The 22,468-nt window shown below is 51.5% G+C and overlaps 6 protein-coding genes across 6 annotated transcripts; 3 read left to right on the forward strand and 3 right to left on the reverse strand.

Annotated features, from left to right (window-relative positions):
• Positions 1 to 290: 290 nt before the first annotated feature.
• On the reverse strand, positions 291 to 4,291 carry JCM6883_005176 (uncharacterized protein; the record flags this gene model as incomplete). The annotated part of the gene is made up of 4 exons (XM_076630298.1): positions 291 to 1,602; positions 1,669 to 1,828; positions 1,889 to 4,026; positions 4,287 to 4,291. The coding sequence occupies 4 exons, from the start codon at positions 4,289 to 4,291 to the stop codon at positions 291 to 293; spliced, it is 3,615 nt and encodes a 1,204-aa protein (XP_076489690.1).
• A 42-nt stretch (positions 4,292 to 4,333) lies between these two features.
• On the forward strand, positions 4,334 to 7,398 carry LRO1 (phospholipid:diacylglycerol acyltransferase; the record flags this gene model as incomplete). Its single annotated transcript, XM_076630299.1, has 16 exons — positions 4,334 to 4,527; positions 4,595 to 4,847; positions 4,918 to 5,131; positions 5,198 to 5,267; positions 5,336 to 5,353; positions 5,427 to 5,553; positions 5,621 to 5,631; positions 5,705 to 5,841; positions 5,907 to 5,952; positions 6,026 to 6,172; positions 6,233 to 6,377; positions 6,468 to 6,582; positions 6,650 to 6,697; positions 6,766 to 7,019; positions 7,083 to 7,201; positions 7,275 to 7,398. The coding sequence occupies 16 exons, from the start codon at positions 4,334 to 4,336 to the stop codon at positions 7,396 to 7,398; spliced, it is 2,022 nt and encodes a 673-aa protein (XP_076489691.1).
• A 637-nt stretch (positions 7,399 to 8,035) lies between these two features.
• On the forward strand, positions 8,036 to 9,491 carry JCM6883_005178 (uncharacterized protein; the record flags this gene model as incomplete). The annotated part of the gene is made up of 3 exons (XM_076630300.1): positions 8,036 to 8,202; positions 8,274 to 8,350; positions 8,422 to 9,491. The coding sequence occupies 3 exons, from the start codon at positions 8,036 to 8,038 to the stop codon at positions 9,489 to 9,491; spliced, it is 1,314 nt and encodes a 437-aa protein (XP_076489692.1).
• A 295-nt stretch (positions 9,492 to 9,786) lies between these two features.
• On the forward strand, positions 9,787 to 16,779 carry REV3 (DNA-directed DNA polymerase; the record flags this gene model as incomplete). Its single annotated transcript, XM_076630301.1, has 21 exons — positions 9,787 to 10,075; positions 10,140 to 10,496; positions 10,558 to 11,845; positions 11,938 to 12,734; positions 12,796 to 13,188; positions 13,254 to 13,300; positions 13,363 to 13,471; positions 13,529 to 13,855; positions 13,913 to 14,123; positions 14,189 to 14,335; positions 14,398 to 14,530; positions 14,591 to 14,727; positions 14,784 to 14,893; positions 14,955 to 15,082; positions 15,145 to 15,297; positions 15,367 to 15,546; positions 15,612 to 15,769; positions 15,834 to 15,965; positions 16,040 to 16,210; positions 16,271 to 16,476; positions 16,547 to 16,779. 21 exons carry the CDS (start codon positions 9,787 to 9,789, stop codon positions 16,777 to 16,779), a joined length of 5,706 nt encoding a protein of 1,901 aa, XP_076489693.1.
• Positions 16,780 to 17,118: 339 nt separating this feature from the next.
• JCM6883_005180 (uncharacterized protein) lies at positions 17,119 to 20,356 on the reverse strand (the record flags this gene model as incomplete). Its single annotated transcript, XM_076630302.1, has 9 exons — positions 17,119 to 17,153; positions 17,219 to 17,356; positions 17,428 to 17,897; positions 17,958 to 18,083; positions 18,200 to 18,399; positions 18,481 to 18,867; positions 18,935 to 19,121; positions 19,655 to 19,878; positions 19,952 to 20,356. The coding sequence occupies 9 exons, from the start codon at positions 20,354 to 20,356 to the stop codon at positions 17,119 to 17,121; spliced, it is 2,172 nt and encodes a 723-aa protein (XP_076489694.1).
• An 848-nt stretch (positions 20,357 to 21,204) lies between these two features.
• On the reverse strand, positions 21,205 to 22,136 carry FAU1 (5-formyltetrahydrofolate cyclo-ligase; the record flags this gene model as incomplete). Its single annotated transcript, XM_076630303.1, has 5 exons — positions 21,205 to 21,314; positions 21,385 to 21,546; positions 21,612 to 21,630; positions 21,695 to 21,964; positions 22,032 to 22,136. 5 exons carry the CDS (start codon positions 22,134 to 22,136, stop codon positions 21,205 to 21,207), a joined length of 666 nt encoding a protein of 221 aa, XP_076489695.1.
• Between the last annotated feature and the right edge of the window lie 332 nt (positions 22,137 to 22,468).

The raw sequence follows: 22,468 nt of genomic DNA on the forward strand, positions 1-22,468 counted from the left end.
AACAGAAAGTGTCATTGAGCGCGAGGAGCAAGGGCCCAATTCGAGCGAGCCGTTTCGGATCCGCGATTCCTTTCTTTGCTCCATGGCCTCGCTCCTTGTTCTCGTCTCGAAACACCATCAGAGCTTCCGCAAGCCACCTCTTGACGTATGGCGGATCCTGTACCTGTCCCGCTCAAGACTTTCGGCCGGCTCGCTTCGTATTTCGCTCGGATGCGATCCGGCCTCTCAAGCTCTTACCTTCGTCTACGCAGCTGCGACGAGTGCTCGGCTTCCAACTGACATTTCGATTACTAAGCTCTACCTTCCTGTCTTTCCCGTTCGAGCAGCTCGTCTGCGCCAATCAACCATCCGACTCCCTGAGTGAATTTGCTCGACAACCCCGCTCTGAAACCCCCTCCCGCTTGCTGCTGAGAGCTCCCACCGTTCGTGTGCGAATGTGTCGTCCTCGTCGGTGACCGATCGTTCGAGAGTGAGTCGAAAGCAGAGGCGAAACGAGAGGGGGGTGAGGAAGGCAGAGGAGGAGTTTGAGGCGCAATTGGCCGGGTCGGAGGTGGGGAAGCCGGAGAAGAGCTTCGATCGTCGGATGCAGAGAAGGTGTAGGTCGACGAAGGGTGGGAAGAGTGACCGAAGGGAAGATACGCTGCCGCGCGACGGAGGGTGTGAGAAGCTGCAGCGCTCGCCTCCGATACGAGATGGCTCGACTGGGAAGAGTTCAATGAAGAGGGGAAATGTGATCGAGAAGGGGAAGCGGAAGAAGGTGTCGAACGACGAGGGCTCGGCGGAGTGGGCGAGGGAGCGGGAGAGATCCGGTTCGAGGTCGAATTCGCCGTCGCCGAAGCTGCAGCAGCCAAGAAGTTTGCTACTCTGACGGCACCAGCCCCGGCGGCAGTAGCGGCAGCGAGAACCGCATCCTTCTCCCCTCCTCTCGCTTTCGTTTCGAGTTCTTCCAATTTTTTCCGTCGATTGTCCTTCGCTACCGCCTTCTCCGTCTCGGTCCACACTGGTAAGATACCAGCGATTTGTTCTGGTGGACAGAGTACGAGGGCTTGACCTAGAATCTGCATCCTCCTCGAGGAATCTGCGAAGTTTGGGTTCTTGCCGAGTTGTAGACAGAACCTCCAGGCGAACGAAGCCGCCTCTTCCGACGGTGGTAGATGCTGCGTCGAGCTCGTCGGAGTCGTTCCAAACGAGGATGGTGTCGAGATCGAATCGGGTCGTCTCTCTTTCCCTTTCCCAGCTACTTTCTTCATCCTCTCCACGACTTCGACCATTCTTTCACACATTTCTGCCGCTCGTTCAAAGTCTCGCGCCGATATGGCGGCATCTCCGATCATTGAGAGAGTTCTCACTTCCGCGAGTTTGTCGCCTCGATAGCCAAGTTTGTTCACGAGTTCGAGCAGCATGTCGGGGTGGCGAAACGCGTCTTCATTGATCGACAAGAGCTTTGAGAGTAAAGAGAGACGATCGGTCGAGTGTCGAATCTCGATTGGAGTGATCGGGATTCCAGGTCGAGACTCGAGTCGGAATGAGCAAAGTCGAGAGGTAGCTTCGATGAAATCTCGTTCTTGTCGAATCCGTGGCGTTTGAGGAGCAGCCGAGAGACTATCATCGCGTAGGCGATCAGCTCAACTCCACAAGCATGCGACAGTGTGAGGAAGAGAAACTGACCAGTCGAAAGCCAATTTCATATCACCTCGATTCATATTTCCTTCCTCTGCGTTATCGTAGAACTCTCTTGATGCCGAGACTACTAGATCTTCGACGACGTTTGGTTCGAGAGGTGCTTTGGTCGAGCTCGGGTTGAACAGAGAACGAGTGAGCGAAAACCCTGGAAACAAAATTGTTCGTCAGTTTGGGGCAAAAAGAGAGTAGAGTATCGGAAGCTCACGACCAGCGCCCAGTAGTCCTCCAAAGAAGATCTTCCACACCTCTTCCTCCTCGAGTAACCAGAAAGCTTTCCCCATTCCTTTCTTCCCACTTCCATCCTTTTCCTCTCCTTGACTATCCGTCAACTCTCTCAGCACTTCCCCTAGTCCCATCCATTCATCCTCACTCTCAAACTCTCCAGCGTTTCCTCGATGTCCTCCTCCTCCAGTCGCTGCCGTTCGGGCTAATCGAGTTGCCCAGGCTCTTTGTGCCGATTCAGAATGATGCGAGGTCAGGAACCACGAGAGGGGAGTTGGACTCGAATAGCGGGAGAACGTTTCGAGTTGCGAGAGGTGGAGGTCAAGGAGGTCGAGGCAGTGGGAAAGGGTCGAGGGCGAGGCATCGGAGAGGGCGGAGAAGATCGCTTTTGGGGAAGAAAAGTGCGGAGTCGAGGAGGCCGCGAACGAGAAGAGGTCGATCTGAGAGGTCGAGGACGTGGTGGCAGTATCCGAGAATGCTGGAAGACATTCAAAGATCTTACCCATCGCGACAATCGAGGGTTCGTCGATCGACCGACTTCCGTAAAGACACGCGAGGGCAATTCTCGCGAGATCCTTGTCGTCCTTGATTATCCTTGCTCCTGTCGGGAGAGTCGGTTTCGAAGATTCAAAGATGGCGTGTAGAAGTTCTAGGTCGCGAGAATCGGAAGAGAGGGAAAGGGCGTAGTCGTAGAGGAGTCGATCTGACAGCGACGGGTCGGGCTTTCCAGCTCGTTCGAGTCGAGATTCGAGAACAGAGAGGTATGGGAGGACGAGACGGCGAATCGAACTTGCCAAATTGGTCGAGTCTGAATGAGCGAGATAGGCGCGAATTATTTGTTCGGGTTCGAGGGTTCGCCAGTAACTGAGGACGAGATCTTCTTGAGAAGCTGAAGATGAGGAGGGTCGGACCGGACGATCGTAGACGAGCTTGCTGAGGAGAGACAATTCTTCTCCGAGTTCGTCGAGTCCCGCGATTCCTTTCGAAGCTCCGTGTTGAACAAGCGAGAGGGCCGTATTGATGAAGCCGAGGGAAACGATACTTTCGATGTGAGAGATGTAGAATGTGGTAAGCTCGTCTGATGATCGTCGGTCTTCCGGTGGAGCAGAAGGAGAGGTCGAAAAGATTTGCTCGCTCCAATCGGGAACTGTCCGCCACGGCGCGAGGTCGAACCAGAATGCTTCGAGACCTTTTGAGTCGATAGCGGGGAGCAGCCAGATGTAACCTTCGGGTTCGAGCCATTCCGGGACCGCTTCGAGCAGTCGAGTTCGTACTGGCCAAAGCTCCTTCGAATGTCGACGGCAAACGTTTGCGAGTTCGTCGGCGGCGCCAAAGGCAGCGAGACCTAGTGATGTATCGATGAGAGGTTCCGATAGAAAGGTACACAGTCGAGGTTGTGAGGGAGAGGTAGGAAGATCTGGAGAGGTGATTTCGGAACTGGTCTCTTCGGTGTCTCCTCCTCCTCCTTGTGCTTCTTGCGGCAAATCGAGGTCGTCCCATCCGTGATCTTCCTCTTCCTCCCCCTCAGTCTCTGGCAAGGCTTTGCTCGCACCTTTGACCGTGTCTGGTTCTCCTTTCCGTTTCCCCCAAACGAGATCCCACGTTTTCACCTTGTCTCCCTGCTCGAAGAGAGTTCTCCTGATTTTCGCTATCCGTCTAACCTCGTCGTTGTTCTCTGCTAGCTCTTGTACCTTGTCGAGCTCTCCTTCTCCCGCTGCGTCCCTCAAAGTTGAATTCAAATCTATCCATTCTGCCGTCGCTTGTATCCCTACGTCGATCGCTCTCTTCGCAACTGCGACCTTGTCGGTATTCAATACGATTCTGATACAAGTCGCTGCGAGCCAGGACTTGTCCGTGATTCGAGGAGAGAGGTCGTCGAGTAAGGGAACGTCGAGAGCGGGAAGGAGGGCGATCAAGAGTTGTTGCGCGAGGTAGGATACATAATTTGGATCGAGTTCAAGCTCCAAGGCGAGTGGTAACGCTGCTTCCCACTCGCCCCGGTCGACGAGATGCTCCAATTCCTCCAGTTTTGATGACGGTGGATTCGGGATCGAAACTTGATTGACGCTTTCGGATTTTCCTTGCGATGGCACTGTATAATCGCGGCTTGTGCTGGCTGAACTAGGTCGGAGGAGATGGTGAATTAACTCAAACAGAGACCGTCAGTGAACTTTCTTGTTTCCCCTCTTCCCGCACTCCCACAAAATGTCGACACCAAGGAAGCGAACAGCAAAGAAATCGTCACCACCTCCAGATGACCGGAATGGTAACGACAACTGGCGCCCTCAGAAGAAGAGTGAAAGTTCGGCCATCAAGTCGATCCCCCTCCTTCAACGTAGGAAAGGCCAGGGAGACCCAAAGTGAGCTCACGTCGTGTCTACCTCATCCGAAAGAGCTTGTTGATCCGGACGTGTTGTATAGGGTCAAAATGGACGAAACGACTGGCCGACTTTCCCTCGATGCGCCTACAACACCTTTCCACGAGCTAGACCTAAGCGATTCATTCTTGGCCGCTTTACATGCCGCTCCGTTCGAACCGAAGAAGACGTTGACGAAGAAGACGTTTGCGAAACGGAGACTTTGGTTCGTCGTCGGAGCGTTACTAGGCAGCTTGGTCGGAGGGTGAGCTCATCTTACGCGCATTGACCAACTCGGGATGAAGTGGCTGAGCGTTGTTGCGCGAGAACAGCTGGCTCCTGACCGAAGGGGACCCCCTTAACTCGTTCTCGAATTTCGACCTCGACAATATTTCCTCTTACCTCGACTTACAGAACCTCGATCTCCCCGCCTTGTCGGCCGGACTCAATCTGAGCGAACTCGTCGCTCCTGGAAGAGAATGGCTCAACAGTAGAACGACGAGCTTTGAAGTGGGGAGAGACGCGAAAGAGCGTGGGTTAACAAAGAAGCACGCAGTCATTCTCATTCCGGGTATCGTCTCTTCTGTGCGTCGGGATTGCTTTTCCGCTTGTACGTCTGCTGGGTTTGACTCACCTTTCTTGATCGAACGTCCAGGGTCTCGAATCATGGTCAACAGCTCCCGATGCAGCTTCATTCTTTCGCAAACGTATTTGGGCGAGCACGTCGATGATTCGTTCGATCGTGACTTCGAAAGAAGCCTGGGTTCGTGCAATGTCGTTGGATCCATTCACTGGACTCGATCCGGAGGGATACAAAGTCAGAGCGGCTCAAGGGTTGGACGCGGCAACAGCGTTCATGCCAGGGTATTGTCAGTGGTTTTTCACGTTAGTCGTCTCGAGCTCGAGCTCACGTTCACTTCTCGCTGTGCACATAGGGATCTGGCAAAAAGTTATCGAGAATCTCGCAGTTTTGAGTTACGATCACGACGACCTCGCTATGCATTCGTACGCTCGTTCCGGCTCATTCTTTTTTGCAAACTGTACTAACGATGGAAATTCTAACGCCGCGACAGCTATGATTGGCGGCTAGCGTGAGGGCTTTTCACCCGCCGATAATTCAGGTTACATCCATACTGACTGGAGCTTCTATCTCCTCATCTCCAGATACTACAACCTCGAAGTCCGAGATCGATACTTCTCACGTCTGAAATCAGCTATCGAGTTCAACCTCGCCATCAACGAAAAGAAAACTGTACTCGTCTCGCATTCAATGGGTTCCACTGTTTTACTCGTGAGTCTTGGCTCTCTTCGATCTCGTAAACGTCGAACGCTGAGCAGTATTCATCTGTACTCATCAGTGGTTCTTCAAGTACGTCTCGTCGAGTTCCTCTCTCAGGTCAGAATGATCGAGAAATTGATCAATTTTCTTGGTTCTTCGCTAGATGGGTCGAATCACCTCACTATGGCAATGGCGGTTCAGATTGGGTCGAGAAACACGTTTCAGATTGGATCAATATCGCTGGTACACTGTTGGGAGTACCAAAAGCTATGGCGGCTCTCGTCAGTGGAGAAATGAGAGGTGAGAAATCCTTCACTGAACGAGAGTAAATTATTGACTGACTTTGATTCTTTCGCTTGAATCAGACACTGTCGAGGTCAATATCGCGGGTGCTTATTTACTAGAAAAATTGTTCGTTTTCGGAAACTTGGATTCTCTTCTCCCTATTCGCTCATTCACTCTTGACTCCTTTGAACACCCCTAGCTTCTCGAGATCGGATCGAGCGAAACTGTTCAGAAGTTGGGCTGGAGCCGCATCGATGATGTTGAAAGGAGGTAACGACGTTTGGGGAGACGAGCATACCGCTCCTGACGATCCTCCAAACTCTCAACTAACTGGGGGTCGTCTCTAGTGAGTGTCTCGCAGCTCTCACCGTAGAGACAGACAGGAACTAAACGTTGATTCTGATAGCTACTTCCGACCGGAAAAGTTCGAAAACACCTCTGAAGTCAACTCAGACACAATTTACCCGAATCTTACTCTTAACGATGCTACAAGCTTCATCTTAGAAAAGGTTCCCACCTCTTATCAACAAATGCTCGCTTCGAATTTCTCGGTAAGCTCTTAGCCCTCAGTTTACATTTCCATCACTCCCCATTTCCCGTTATATGGGCGAAGACCTGCGCTGATAGCACTTGTCGGGTAGTTTGGCTTCGAGAGGAACGAAGAACAGCTCATCAAGAACAACGACGATCACACGAAATGGTCGAACCCTCTCGAGGTTCAACTACCGAAAGCACCCAGTTTGACCATCACTTGCCGTGAGTCGTTTCTCCATCATCGACAGACTCGTCTGATTGATCTGACTTGCTTACCGTGTCTCTGAAGTCTATGGAACTGGAAAAGAGACGGAGCGCGCTTACTTCTACCAGCAAGGTAAGTTTCTTCCACCTTCCTGCCTGTCTCGTGCATAGCGCAACTCACTGTACCGAGCTTCGACTTAGGCGGTTACGAACACGACGAAAGTCCGACCATCGATCTTGATCCGAATTCGCCCATCTGCATCGAACCAAATTCGACAGATTGCACCCCTCGAGCTCCTCTCGACTTGCCTCTGTCTCGAAAAGTCTACATCGATGGAAGTGTCACCCTCGCAGATGAGCACGAGCCTAAAGTGAGAAGTGGTGTGGTATTCAACGATGGAGACGGAACAGTATCATTGCTTAGTTTGGGATCGATGTGCACAGAGGGGTGGCAGGTACGAGAACGCTTCGAATACGACGGACTCTGTGATACTGATTCGCTCCCTGTCATTCTGCAGCGCAAGAGGTACAACCCTGGAGGAGTCAAAGTTGTCACTCACGAACTTCTGCATGCTCCGAGTGCTTTCGACCCGAGAGGAGGGACTGCTACAGCTGATCATGTAGACGTACTAGGATCGTAAGAACTTCATCTCTCAAGCGAGTCGACTCAGCAGTTGTCGAGAAATTGACCTGTTGCACTCCTCGTCTAGAACCGAGCTGAACAATGCGATTCTCGAGATCGTATCGGGAAATCGCGAAAACGTCAAGGAGCAATACCACTCCAACATCCGAGAGTACGCACGGAAGATTCGATGGGACAAAGAGGAAGAATAAGTGGAAAACGTTCAGTACAGTTACTTTTGAGTTCCTTCCCGAAGTCGACTTTCTCTGTTCCCCTCTCCCTTCGAATTCTCGGTCGATCCTATCGAATCGCTTGTTGTTGTGTGTTCCCTCCTCTCCTCTCTCTCTGTCCGGCGACTCCTCGGCAATCTAGATCGTCTCTGGACTTGGGTCTGGAAGGGTTCGTCTGGAAGCAGGGTCCTTTTTGTTGTCCCGTTTCGGAGCAATTTTGCTTCTATCGTTCTTTTGTGAGATCACATGCGGAAATTCTCTTCGGAACTTGTGCGGAGAGAGAGAGAAACTTCCGGGAGAACCTCGCTAGCTCCTTCCGCGAACCGCAAACCGCAAACGAATTTAGCAGAAACGAATTTATGAAGCCAGCCCGCTTCGTTTTCCACGCTTTCTCACTCTCTCCCTTCGACCTCCGACCTGCAGACTCGGGAGGAAGGGCTGTAACGCCCTCCTCTTCTTCCTTTACACGTTAACGACCTAGTTTGCGGCACTCTTCCTCCGAAAGAGATTCATCAATTTCCACCTTATTTCTCCACTCTCCAATCGCCAAACCTCTCTCACCGCTTTACGAGCTGGATTCTTCCACGGTCAACTTAGAGTTATAGTAGGGACAGGATCAATGGCGAAGGGAGCGACGATCGCAGATTGTGCGATTAGCGCACTCAGTTTAGTCGGGTCCATCTCCATCCTCCTCGGATTCGCCTTCTCGTCGCAGCGGCACCATATCAGACAGAAAGTGGTATGTGCACTCGGCGTAATAGATATGGTTCAAGCGGCCGATACCTTGTGAGTTCCTCTTCCTCTGGGATCTTTGAATTCCTTTCACTAAACATAAACCGCGTCTCTTCGTTCCCCAGAGCCGGATCTATCAACGAGTTGAGAGGGATGCCTTTCGTTACGAATTCGCCAGCGTGCAATGCCTCTGGATTCTTTTGTGAGAATCTTTCGCTTCCGTTCGCTTTCTTCCTGCAGCTCAAACTCGGCTAACCCCCTCGAACCCACTAGATCAATTCTCAACATTCGGCAGTGCATGTCTCACCCTCATTATCTCCGGCATCACGTTCGCATCCCTCGCTCACCCTCTTTCAAGCGTGACCGCTCGTCTCGAACATCGATTCACTTTCCCCATCATCGTTGCCATCACCTTCCTCTTCTCGTTCATCCCTGCCATCGCCCTCACCGCTACTTTCGACCTCGTCGACGTCCGAGGAGTCTGCTGGTTCCGACCGAATACGAACGCCTCGAACCTTTCGATTTTCATTCCTCGCGCTTTCGTCCTAGTATGCGTTATCCTCCTCTACTCACGCCTCCTCATCTTCTTCCAACGCCGCGATATGAAACTATTCGGATCGGGCTCGAATTCGATGTCGCAAACTGGGGAAGGATCGGATGAGGCGGAAAACGGAGCGAAAACTTCGAAACGATTCTCGGTGGTTTTACCTCGGAGGATGTCAAGTTGGACAAGGCGGTCTTCGGCTGGATCGAACGCACAGAAGTCAGATGTCACGTTGATGAAAGGTGCACCTAGCACGAATCCCGCAGTTCATGCCCTCGCTCCGATCCCCGCTTCACCGAATCCAGAACCTCGTCTCGACACGGCACCATTCTCGAACCCCTTCCCTGTCCCTCTTCCGGAAGATTCGCATTCCGAATCATCCTCTTCCCCCGATTCCGATCTCGAAGGTGGTCGTTCAACTGTTAAAGATTCTCGACGACCCTCGGTACAACTTTCGACACTCTCTCAATTCCGTATCGACGACACGGCCGCTCGGGGTCAGGATGAAATCTTGCAACCACATACCGAGAATCGCCGAAAGTCTCGCGGACAACTATCCCCTCGACAGGTCAATCGACGACTCTCGGTCCTCCTCATGCTCTATCCGCTCGCGTACACCCTCCTCATCGCCGTATCACTCGCTCGTCTCATCCAACAGCTCGCAACTCGTTCGAATCCTGCGCCAGCCCTCTCGAATATCTCTAGGTGGCTAATTTACTCGCAAGGGATGATAGACGGGTTACTATTTGTCGTCATTCGCTGGGTACTATTCAACTTCGACCGTTTGCGTTCTCGCTAGACAGCCTTCTGAGCTCTCACTAGGTGTATCGTCTCCGCTCTCACCTTGCTCTCACTAGACATATCTTAAAAATTCCTTTGGTTTTCGATTTCGGTTATTCTATCGGGGCTGTTTCTTCGCATCGTTCTCTTCGTCACCATACCATATCTAGATACCCCCCTTCTTGTCGTATCACTGCATAATATCATTTTCATATTGAACATCATGATCACTCTCGCTGGAAATGGAACTCGCGAGGTTAATCTTGCTTTCTTACCTTTTCGACGTTCAAACTCGATCTCTCACTTATGCAGAGATGTCCTCGGGGACTACGAGAGCTCCTTTGGGAGATCTCTCTGCCGCAACCGAACCCCATCCCGATTCATTCATCCGATTTCGACTGTCCGTGATCGACTCTGTTCCGACTTACGAGACTTCGCCCTACGACAATCGCCGCTCACCGTACAGTAAAGAACTACTGAGACAAGTGCCAGTGATCAGGATCTTTGGAGCGACGGACAAAGGACAGAGGGTTTGCGCTCATGTTCACGGAGTGTTTCCTTACGTTTATGTCGAGTACAAGGGCAAGTTAGATCCAGATAGCGGTGAGTACCCTGCTACAACTAGCCTGTTTGAGCAGGAAACCGAGCTAATGACCCGTTCTCGCAGTGAATGACTATATTCGCAAATTCGGAGCTTCGCTCAACTCTGCGATGGCACTCTCGCTTCCGACGAAACACAAGCAAGGTCAAAGTCCTCAATACGTAGCCTTCATCGTTCTATGCAAAGGGGTTCCGTTTTACGGCTACCACGTCGGGTATCGACCGTTCTTGAAAATCTACATGGTTCATCCGACACACAAGTCTCGTCTCTCGCAGTGTTTGAGGAGTGGAGCGGTACTCGGAACAGAATTCGACGTCTTCGAGGATCACATCCCGTTCTTACTTCAGTTCATGTTGGATTCAAACTTGTACGGGTGCGGTTGGGTCGAAGTTGGAGAATGTCTTTTCAGGGAAGGAGTTCCTGGTACGCTTACGAATCGCATTCTCACTCGAGAGACGAGTTATGCTGACATCAATGTATCCAGAATACGAACCACCAAGTGCGAGCGAAGCACTTTTCACTCCTCCTCCGACTTGTCAAGGTCCTTACGCTCACCGAATCTACGTCGACCTTACCGTTCCTCCTTCCCGCTTTCATCCTCCCGGAGGACCGAACAAGGTATCCTACTCGGCTCTCGAACTCGATCTCCCCTCGTCGGCAATTCTCAATCGAGGCAGCAACCCAGCTCGGAAAATCCATCACGATTTCGTCGAAAAATTACATCCGGAACTCGTCGAGAAAGGGAAATTAGTGAGGAGTGTCAAAGAGTTGTGGGACGATGAAAGGAGGAGGAGGACGGCGAGAGGTGAATCGGGTCCTTACGATTTACGAGACGATGCTCCGAGGGAGTTTGATTCTCGCGATCCGAAAGATTCGATCTGGAGAACAGGGGAGCAGCTACAAGCGAAGGTCGAGGACAAGGCGGCAGAGGATTTGAAGGCTTATCGAGAAAAGATGGGACCGAGAGGGAAAGGTTCACCAGATTTCGAAACTTATGTCGAGGAGAAGGAGAAGAAGGAAGGGAGGAGAACTCATTGGATGGATCGAATCAAGACGACTTTCGAGCAGGTCGACGCGATCTATATCAGTCGATTCGAGCAGGATGAGAGGGAAACTTACGAATTCGGTGCTTGGGCGGTGAAAGGGATCGGGACGGCGAGTCGAGCGGAGGAAAAGGAATGGGAGAAAGAGATTCACGTCGATATGGGACGACTCCTCGCTACCCAAGCTGAAGAATCAAGGCGAGTCGCTCAAGAACGGGTCGAAAAGGCAAAGAACAACGTGTTAGACGACGGTTCAGACGCCGACCGAGATCCAGACGAGGTGGAGGAGGACCTTGACGACGAGAGAACAACGCACAACGACGGTCTACCGTCCCAGCGACCTCCAGCTACTCAAGCTGAAGCGATCATTCGGAGGGATCGTAAGCGAGCGGATCGAGCCGAGCAACGAGGTCGCGAAGGATCCGTCGAGGAAGGCGAATGGGACAAGGAACCCTCGGATGATGATGAGGCTCAGATGGAGTTTTGGAGGTTGAGGGATGCCGACACGGCGAGTGAAAGGGCGGCTTCGGAAGCACTACTCTCTCCCGCTTCTTCGAGGACGCTCGCTTCTTCTCCTCTGAGACCTTCCTCTCCCCTCAAACCTTCCTCGGTCCGCTCTCCGTCTTCGTCGCCTACGAAAAGGAGTCGTCTCGGGATCAGCTCGACCGAGGCTGAAGACGATCCTCGTCCCTCGAAACGACTAGCTCGAGAAACTCCAGTTCCTGCTCAGTACGTCCTTCTTCCTTGCAGCCTCACGGTACGATAAGCTGTTCTTCGAGCTACAAGTCGCTGACTCTGAACTTCGCTTCGTGTATTTGCAGAACCCCCCTCACCTCTGCTCCTGACTCGACACCTCGGAAACGCAAGTCACTATCTCCAACAACGACTCGCACACCTTCGAAACCCGCGCAAATTTTCTCTCCCTCTACCGTCACTCCCACTCGTCGCTTCCGAGCGAACCCGCTTTCGAGTTCGAAAAAGGCCGTCGGTGTGCGATTTGCTCAGCGTGATTCTCCCATCGCTCCTCGACGACTCGCGAATGACGAAGCGGACGAGGAGTTGGAGGAGGAAGAACCCCTTTTCGGCGACGACCGAATAGAAGAAGAATCTCCTACGAAACCCTCGCCAATCTCAAGAGTTTCACCTCGAGTCGAATCTGCCGCAGTCGTTCCCCGTCCTCGCTTCGTGCAGGGCAAATCAGCCCCTCCTGCTAGATCGCGCATTCAGCTTACTCCTTCTGAGCTGCTCGCCGAAATGGCCGATCTACCTCTCGACGCATTCGACGAGTATCAACCTACTCCGACCGTCGTCCAGTCTCCCTGTCCTTCTCCCTCTCCTCGTTCCTCGGCCGATCAGCAAGCCCCGGTACTTTCGACAATCGATAGCGAGACGGAAGCGGAGGAGGAGGAAGAGGTCGAGGAAAGCTCCCACGACGCGAAGAGCTCGGTCGAGACTCTACCACCTCCGAAGAAACGTGTCAATTTCGAAATTCTGGACACCAGCTCGGGATCAACAGTCGTCTCGCAAAGCACGGTTTCGAACCCGGCAACTTCGACGAGCGAATCTCAGCAGTCGCTTTCAGGCGCGCCCGCTCAGGTTTCACAAACGACGACCGATTGTGAGTCTTTGTCGTTCTCCGAAGGGGACGAAGCGAGACTGACCCCGCTTCTTCGGCGCAGCTGATTCGACCATGGACTATCGCCCCGTTCCTCCAGCGTCTCGCTTCCCGCTCTCCCGAAACTCTGTTGCCTACGCACCCAAACCTCCGACGACAGCACAACTCTACGCAAACCTCAGAGAGATTAACTCCAGCGACGTCGTCTACAAAGATCCCTACTACTCGAAGCCGAAGGACGTTCCCTCGGGACCTCGCGAGTTTGGAGGGAAGAAGTTTTCGATCGAAGGAAGTACACTCAAGTACCTGAAGCCTTTCCTCAACCATGGGATGGATCCAGAACTTGTCCTTGCTCAACAATACGCCCCAGTCTCGCGAATCGCCGGAGTGACAAAGTGGGAATTTGCGGAACGACCACCTTCGAAGAAACTAATGCAAGACTGGCTTGTTCAAGAAGGTATCGTCTCTCACTATTTAGTATCGCAACATCATGGAGATAGTGATGAAGTGTACGATCTTTAGGTCTCGTTACGGATAATAAACCTCGTTTCAATCCCTTGAAGTCTCAGGTGATTTCTGATCTGTTACTCTCTGCGTAATTCCGACTCACCTCTACATCACTTTGATCCAGATCGAGGGCCCGACGCAAAAGGGTGACGGGTACAAGTTCACTTCGATCGCTGGAGCGCCCTCTCATAGAGAAAAGCAGCACATGGCAGTTCTCGCTCTCGAATTGCACGGTCAGTACCATTCAATCTTCTTTGTTCGAGCTAAGCTGAGACTCTCTTATTCTGCAGTCAATACCCGAGGCACCCTGCTCCCTGATCCGAAAGAAGATCCGATCGAAGCTGTCTTCTACTGCCTACAGTCTGACAACGAGGACTTGCTCGCGAACGGACGTTCAGAGAACACTCACGTCGGAGCGATTGTCGTAGGAGATGAATCGCTCAGGAAGAAGCTTGGACCTACGGACTACGTTCTCGAATTAGTCGAAGACGAACGACAACTCGTCGAAGTCCTCCTCGAAAAAGTTCGGTTCGAATTCGATCCCGAATGCCTCTCTGGGTTTGAAGTGCATCACGGATCGTGGGGATACCTGTTGGAACGTTCAGATTTTGCTCTCGGTGCGTGCACTCTCTCTCGCCCCATCTCGAGGAAGACTAACTCGGTGAAATCTACAGATTGGAATCTCGTTCCCGAACTCGGTCGAGTGAAATCTTTCGACACTGGAAAGTTCGGCAACAAGGATACGGATCGATGGGGATTCAATCAGTCTAGTACCCTCAATTTCAGCGGCAGACACGTTCTCCCAATTTGGCGAATTCTCAAAGCCGATAACAAGTTTCAGCAGAACTCGTTCGAACACATTGCTCTACATGTCCTCCGTCTCAGGTGAGGTCTCGACTCCTCAAGTCGCTTCGAGCTCATGCTAATTGTCGCGACGCTCGTTGGAACAGAACCCCTCATTTCTCCTTTGCGAAACTCACCGAATGGTACAAATCGGGAGACCCGTCGAAGATGGCTCGCGTCTTGGGTTACTGGAGGAATCGAGTCGAGATGAACGTGGAGATGCTCGAAGCAGCGGAGATTATCGATCAGAACTGGTAAACCCCCTCAGCCGACTCATTCTTCAGAGTGAGCTAGCTGACGTTCCCTCCTCGTTTAGTGAATCTGCTCGAGTCTTCGGAGTCGATTTCAAGTCGGTTCGTACTCGGGGTAGTCAATTCAAGGTCGAGTCGGTCATGTTCAAGATTGCGAAACCCGAGAGTTTTCTCCTCCTCTCGCCAAATCGAGTTCAGGTTCGTTGCCCGAAGCTCATCGGTGTTCTCACATTACTGACCGTCTTCATGCGACTCTAGGTTGGACGTCAGAATGCAGCTGAATGTCAACCTCTGATTATGGAACCGAGATCCGCTTTCTACAAAGGACCTTTGCTAGTCCTCGATTTCCAGTCTCTTTACCCATCCGTCATGATCGCCTACAACTACTGCTACTCGTGAGTCGTAGCTCTCTCCTTCTCGCACGAATTTCACTGACTCCTCAGCGTACTAGGACTTTCCTCGGTCGGGTCAACTCCTTCAAAGGAACCTCGAAATTCGGAGTGCAAACGAATCTCGATCAACCTCCTGGGCTTCTACATCTGATGAAGGATCATATCAATAGTGAGCTCTCTCTGCCTCGCTTAGCTCGTCAGAATCCCGCTCACTCAACAGCGATTGACAGTCTCGCCGAACGGAATGATGTTTGTCAAACCCGAAGTTCGCAAATCTTTGCTCTCAAAAATGCTTAGCGAGCTGCTCGACACTCGTGTCATGGTGAAAGGTAGCATGAAAGCTGTCGCGTCTGATCGAGTGAGTCTCGACTGTTCTCGAGCTCGATGTCGCAACCGTTTGACTCGTTTCTCTAATCGCAGGCTCTCACCAAATTACTCAACGCTCGTCAACTCGCTCTTAAGTTCTTGGCAAATGTCACGTATGGTTATACCTCTGCCACGTTCTCGGGACGCATGCCAGCTGTCGAAGTCGCCGACGCAATCGTTCAAACGGGACGAGAAACGCTCGAAAGAGTAAGCTGCCACTCCTGTCTTTCCTCGAACTTGTTCAGCTGCTCATCCTCAGACTATTTGCTTCACTAGGCCATCGTGACCATTAAGAACAAGAAAGAATGGAACGCTCAAGTCGTTTACGGAGATACGGATTCTCTCTTCATCTATCTCCCTGGTCGGAGCAAAGAAGACGCGTTCCGTATCGGTAACGAAATGGCAAATCAAGTCACGTCAGAGAATCCTCGACCGATCAAGCTCAAGTTTGAAAAGGTGAGCAGAGCGTCCGTATCGTTCCCTGATCGTGATCCTGATCAATCTTCAATGTCATTCGATAGGTATACCTCCCGTGTGTACTCCTCGCGAAGAAACGCTACGTCGGGTTCAAATACGAGCATCTGAGCGAACTCGAACCTGAATTTGACGCGAAAGGAATCGAAACGGTCCGGCGAGACGGTATTCCCGCTACTCAGAAGATGCAGGAGAAATGCCTGAAGTATGTGCAAGTCCTCCCTTCGAACTGGTACTGTGTGAAGCTGATATTTGGTCCCGTTGCGTAGAATCCTTTTCCGAAGTTCCGATCTCTCGCAGGTCAAAGAGTATTGTTGGCAGCAATGGACGAAGCTTCGAGCGGGAGATGTCTCACCTCAAGACTTCGTCATTGCGAAGAAGGTCAGCCTAGGAACCTACGCGTGAGCTTGATGTCCCAATTCTGATTCGTGCGCTTCTATCGCATGACTAACTATCCCCTTGTTGTCCTGCGCAGTACGGGACGAGACCCTCCCCCTGGCGCTATGGTAGCTTCTCGAGCGATGGAGAAGGATCATCGGGCCGAGCCCGAGTATGGAGAACGAGTCCCGTATATTCTCTTTTCGGCTCAAGAAGGGACGAAACAAATCGATCGTTCAGTCTCGCCTGGAGAATTCCTCTCAAACCCGTGAGTCTCGCCCTTCTTTTATATTCGTGTCAGCCGCTGATCCTTCGACTCGATGAGCAGTGCGTACCGACTCGACGTGAATCATTACATCAAAAGGATGATGATTCCTCCTCTCTCTCGAATCTTCGACCTTGTTGGAGCCAGTGTCGCACAGTGGTACGAAGAGATGCCAAAGACACAGAAGATCGTCAAAGGAGGTTCGATCGCAGATCATTTCGAAAGCGCTCACTGCGTCGCATGCAAGAGATCGAAAACCGTTCCCGGTCGTCAGTCTATCCTCTCTTGCTTCTTCCCTCTTGTCGTCTGATGCTGACTGCCACGTGCTCGCTACTGCAGCTCTCTGTCGAGAATGTCAGAACAACCCCGCCGAAGTCGCTTTCTCTCTCGAAATCCGCAAAGCTCAACTCGAATCCCGGCAACAAGCTCTGCACAAGATCTGTGCCTCGTGCTCCTCGACTCCGATCATCGAAGCTGTTGCTTGCGACTCTCTCGATTGTCCAAATACCTATACGAAAGTGAGGAACGACGCCGAGCTCGCCAAACTTCGGTCGATCGAATACGAGTTCTGATCAACCTGTCGAAGACGACTATCGCCTCTTCTTCTTCTCCGGTTATACTACTACGCGCGACTCTTCTTGTGTCTTTCTTGTTTCTCTTGTTCTCTTGTTCTCCTCTCCTCTCCTCTTGTTCTCGTGTTGTCGTATCTTCTATTTCTTCTAGGTTTCAATCGTACTTCTCTCGTTGCTTCTCCTCTCTAGTCGTGCGAAGGAGAATCTCAAATCCAAACCAAACTTGCGAGATTGCGAAAGCGGAAACTGTACACAACAGAACGAAAAGGTGCCGAGAGAAGAGAGTAAACGAATCTTTCCCTTTTTTTGTTTCTATTACTTCGACCTCTCTTTCGCTTCTCAGTCACTACTGACGAGCTTCAAAAGGAGTGAGGCTGAATCATTTCCAAAAGAGGGTCAATCGTTGCTCTAGAGAGAGAAAGAACAGAGACAGACTCACTGTTTTCTTCACGACAGGTAGCGAGTTGATCGTTGAGATCGGAGATTGTTTTGACGAGACTCTTGACAGCGAAAGTAGAAGCTGCAGAGACGGCAGTACCTCCGAGGACCGAAGGAGCCGGCGAACGAGGGTAGTTGCCTGCGAGAGAGAGAAAAGTTAGAATCAGCTTCGCCTCTTCGAACAACCGCGCGACAACGATCAAAGCTTACCAGCGTTCGAGGTGTTGTTCGCAGCTTCTTCGTAAGCTTGGATCCTCGCCTCGAGCTGAGCGATCACTTCTTCTTTCTTCTTCTGCTCGACCTGGAATTCCTTCGCTTCTGCTTCCTTCGTCGCGAGGTCCTTACTCAACTTCTCATGTTTCCCCTCCAACTCCTCGATCGCACCTTTGAACTCTTGCCAACCCTTGCCGTGTTCGCTGTGTCCCGAATCGTCTCCCGTGTTGAAACCAATCGATTTCAACTCTTCGACTTGATTCTCGAGTTCGGTTCGCTGAGTTTCCCATTCTGATTTCTCTTGTTCGAATTCAGAGTGTAGGTCGGTCAAGAGCCAGAGATGGTCGAGGATCGACGATTCGGGGAATTGTTCACGGACTGGAGGATAGAATGGGCCGGAAGAGAGGAGGAGATTGACGTCGTCTTCCGTGAGAGAGAGGTTCTCGAGTAATTGGGAGTACCTTTCGCTGTTGCTCCGAAGAGAGCGTCAGCCGTGAGCTAGTAGGAAGTCTCGAGAGGGAACGCACAAGACCGAGACTCGACTGAGAGTAGGACTACCGTGACCATTGCTCTGGTTCGAATCGTTCGAGAACCCTTTCTTCTCATTGAGGACTTGGTAGCGTTTTTCGAGTGAAGCGAGGTTCTGTTTGAGTCTGCCAACGCGAGAAAGACAGGGGGGACGATCGATCGAATTCTGTCGTGAGCAAAGCGCGAGCGAAATGATTTTCGCAAGTTGAATGCTGCTCCTGAAGAACAATGTTAGACTCACTCTTTGTTTTCTTTCTTGAGTTCCTTCTCGACGGTAAACGAGTCCTCGGATGCGCCGAACAGAGAAGGTAAGAGTCGAGAGAAAGGTTTCGCTTGAGCTGCCTCCGCCGCGTTCGACATTGATTTCGCAAGCTCATCTTTTTCGGTGACGAGATCAGCGTTGTCCTGCTCGAGTGACTTGATGTGACTTTCAAGAGACACCTGTATGATGTGGGATGGGAGAGAACAAAGTCAATGCTTCCTCTGAGGGCAGAGCATCTCGGTTTGCGAATTGGAACTTACAATTTTCTTCCTACTCTCCTCGAGGGAAGCCACCAAATCCTTCTGAGTACGTTCTAGCTCTTTCTTTTCCTTTTCTAATCTCTCTACCGATTTCTCCAATTGTCTCTTCTCTCGATGCGTGGTTTTGATCTGCTCCTTTTCTCCCTCGGTTGCCTTCTGAGCCGCCTCCAACGCATGACAGCGCTCCTTGTACACCCTCGACTCCTCTTCGATCGCCTTGAGTTCGATCGAGTGCTTGTTCGCGAGTTCTTTCGAGACTTTGAGTTCTTCGCGGAGGGCTACGAGTCGAGAATCACCCTCAATCTCGTTCTGAAGGCTAGAGACTTGTTTCTTGAGCGAGTCGCGGGAGTCGGTGAGAGTGGCGATATCTTCTTGAGCTCGTTTGTACTGTCGCGGAGTAGGAAAGAGTTCGAGAGACGTGAGCACGGAAGAAATCGCGACGGCTAGAACTGACCTGTTTCTCGAGGTTGACGATATCCTTCTCGATCGCTTTCCTATCCGATTCCTTACCTCCCTTCTTGAGTTCCTCCAACTTTTCCCGCTCTTGAGTCAGTTGTTTGTTCAGAAGTACGACCTCGGCTTTCAAATCTTCAATTTCTCTCGCTTCCCTCCTCTCCCTCAGGTTCTCAATCGTCGCTTTCCTGTTCACTCGCTCTTACACGTCATTTTCCACAGACTAGAAGAGAACAGAGGAGAGAGAGAGAGGCAGAGGAGTGTGCACTGATGAGGGGGAAAAGAAACGAACTGGCTTTTGTCTAACCTCTGTGCCTCGCTGTGCGGGTTCTTGCTCTCGCCAGGTCGTGTTACAATTCGATCGAGTCGATCTTGGTGGCGTCGTCCCATGATGATCTTGCGGCGAGTGATGGTGGGCGAGTTTGTTTGGGGGTGAGTGAAGTGAGAGGAAGAACGAAAAAGGTCAAGTTCGAAGGTGGGGGGTTCAATGGGCTTCGGAGGAGGGTTCGCTTGCTGTAGAGGGTCGTGCGAATCGATTAAAGCGGAGTGCCGAGGGAGGGTGGAGAGGCGTGAAGAGTGGGAAGAAGAGGGAGAAGATGATCGAGCGAAACGATTTCAATTCAACTCTTTTCTATTCACAAGCAACAGCATTTTCTCTCGTAGAAGTCTAGTAAGACTCTAGCAACATTTTGAAACTACGATCCAAACGAGAAGCGCGAACACGACCGCCCAATTCCCTCCTCCTTTTCCTCTCTCGCATTCCCCTTTGACTTTGACCGCCTCTAGCACCTTTTCAAGATCTCCTTCCGCCTGCAAAGAGATCTCGATCGCTTCGTTCGCTTGACTACGGAGTCGAGAGTTGTTCCATCGAAGGTCGCGAATCGATTGTTTCGAACGTTCGAGTTTGCGACGAAGCGATTTCAGTTCTTCTTCGAGTCGAACGACCTGTAGTGCTCTCTCGCGCACGGCATAGAGTCACTCAGCCATCTAAGAGAAGAGTCGGATGCAAAGAACTCACCTCTGGTTGACTAGGATCTTGAGTCTTTTCGCCTTTGTTCTCAGTTTCTCCCACCCCTCTGAAACACTGCCTAATCGCACGTTCAATCTTCTCCTTGATCTCCTGGTCACTATTCCCATTCCTGATCCTCAAATCGACCGTAACTCGTACCGCATCCCCATCGATTCCTGAATTCGCGTCAATTCCTTCCTCTTCCCCCTCCCCTTGTTCGTTCGCTAGGTCCGACGTAGTATCTTCATCCAACAGAGTCTTCTCCGAATCACAACGAGGTCGAATGAGTGTGTGAAGGAGATCGAGACTCGGAGGAGATTCATCAGAAAGAGGAGAAGCTGGTGGGGTGAATGGTGGAGCGAGGGGGAGCGAGTCGTGTTGAGGTGGAGTAGGCGGTGGAGTTACTTGATCCATGTTGAGAAAGGACTGCAGTGTCGAGGCAGAGGAGGGAAGGAAAGGGCGGATTTGTTTATCGGAGGCGAGGTCCGAGCGGCATTCATTGAATTCAAAACGATCAGTCCAACTCGCTCGCTCCGGTCAAGTTGTATTAGACGAAGATAGCGAGTAGGAGCGACGTCTAATGAAAAATGGACGATGGTCCGACAAAAATCGAACATCATGACCTTTCGACCAATCTGGGGTAGCTTGAATCGTCCCATAACACTGTTACCTCGACGGGAGGTAGTTGACGAGTCACTGAGCGGAAACATTGAGAGAAATGGAGCTTGTGGTGAGGCCTGTCGAGAGAAATCGAGTTCGCTGTTCAGTCCCAAGGTCGCCCGAGCCTTGACAATGAACTGCGAGGGCTAGTGGTCACGCTTTGAGGTGTGTCGAGTGATGAAGTGGCCGGAGAAATACTCGAAGCAAGAAGAGGGGAAATAAATCAAGTGAAAGCCATCTCGACTCGCGAAAGATGGCGAGTCGGACTTCGCCAATATCAGCCCATCGCGCAGAGCGCCTAGCGCCAGCTGTTCTTCATATCTCTCAGGGCTATGTCGCAGGTACTTCGAACGGGGATAGCACGAGTCTAGCGAGCTAGGGCTAATCGCGTTTCTTTCGAGAAGCTCGGTCAGATCGCGCCGGCCGATAGTTCTGTGCTTTGCAGATGACTCAAGTTCTACAATAGGATGTAAGGAAACTTGAGCCGGAGAACTAGGTCAATCGGGGGAAACGAGAGAGGAATGGAGAAGAAAACTTACATACCGACAACTTCACGAGCTCACATATTCGCATCACCTGCTCTGTCTATACATCCGCTTCTTCTACAGCACCTCCCCTTTCGGCGTAAGCAGCATATCCGGTAATCGATCCCATTCATTCGTCGGAATCTCTTCTCCTTCTTTCACCATTTGTTCTTGCAATGCGAGTGCAACTGCCACCAGCACTGCTGTCAGCTTAACTCTCACACCGAAGAAGAGATAGGAGAATGAGACGAGACGTACCAGTTCGAGGAGGAGGTTTCTCGAATCTCGCGGGATAATCGAGACAATTCGTGATGTATCGATCATAGTAGCCTCTCCCGTGACCTAACCTTCTCCGTTTCGTGTCGAACGCGAGTCCTGGGACTAGTATCAGGTCAAGACCTCCGGAAATAGCATCTTCGGCTGTCGAGTGAGGGAAGGAGGGTCACTACTTTTGAGCGAAAGAGAGAAGAGAGAGGTAGGTATACCATCTTCGAGGCTATCGACCTACGACAGAACATCACGTGGTCAGTCTCGCTGCGATCGATAACGAGATAGAGAACTGCCTCACCTCCTTAGGATCCAATTCCCTGATTCCCCAACGATTCTCCTTCAATCCCTCGAAATGATCGACTCCTTTCAATCTCAACATCTTCATCGTCGTCTTGTCCTCTATCGGACAGTAAGGTACGAAAACCCTCTTGTCGTTCGCCAAGGCATGTCTAATGATTTGATCCGTTTGAACTTCTCCGACAGGGAGGGAGAGGTAACAACTGATATTCTTCGCTGAAACGTAATAGGGGGATTGGATTAGGTGATCGATTATCGTTTGAGCTGTTCTCTAAAGCATATCCGGCGTCAATTGTCGAGCAAGGAGGGGGTGAAGAGAGAGTCGACAAACATTCAACCGCAAGAACTGAGGGAGGAATCGCTTTGAGCCGAGCCGTAATCTGTCGCCGTAAGACCGTCTTAGCTTTCTGTACCGTAGCTGAGCTCGTGAGAGTAGCCGTCATCGTGTCGAGTGAATGGTTGGAGACAAACGGACGAACGATTCTCTCTCTCTCATCTTTCGGCTGTCCTCCACCTCGCAGATCTCGCGTCAAACGAACCTCGACAATAGCAGAATCGGCTCAGAGCACGACAACACGTGAACCGAGAAACAAGCAAGCGAGGAACGAGGGTTAATTTGGAGGAATCGTCCGGGTCCGTCAGCGAAGTTCGTCTGGCTCGAATGGCCGCTCCTCTTCCCCCTTTGAGAGGCTATACGCGGAGTCGAGAGGGATCGGGTCACAGTACAGCGCAACCGAGTGAGTCTCCCTAATGTCTCTCCCCCCTCCTCAGCTCT

The sequence above is a fragment of the Sporobolomyces salmoneus genome, assembly GCF_050403485.1.
Source record: "Sporobolomyces salmoneus JCM6883 DNA, S_salmoneus_JCM6883_v1_ctg9, whole genome shotgun sequence".
NCBI classification, from domain to species: Eukaryota; Fungi; Basidiomycota; class Microbotryomycetes; order Sporidiobolales; family Sporidiobolaceae; genus Sporobolomyces; species Sporobolomyces salmoneus.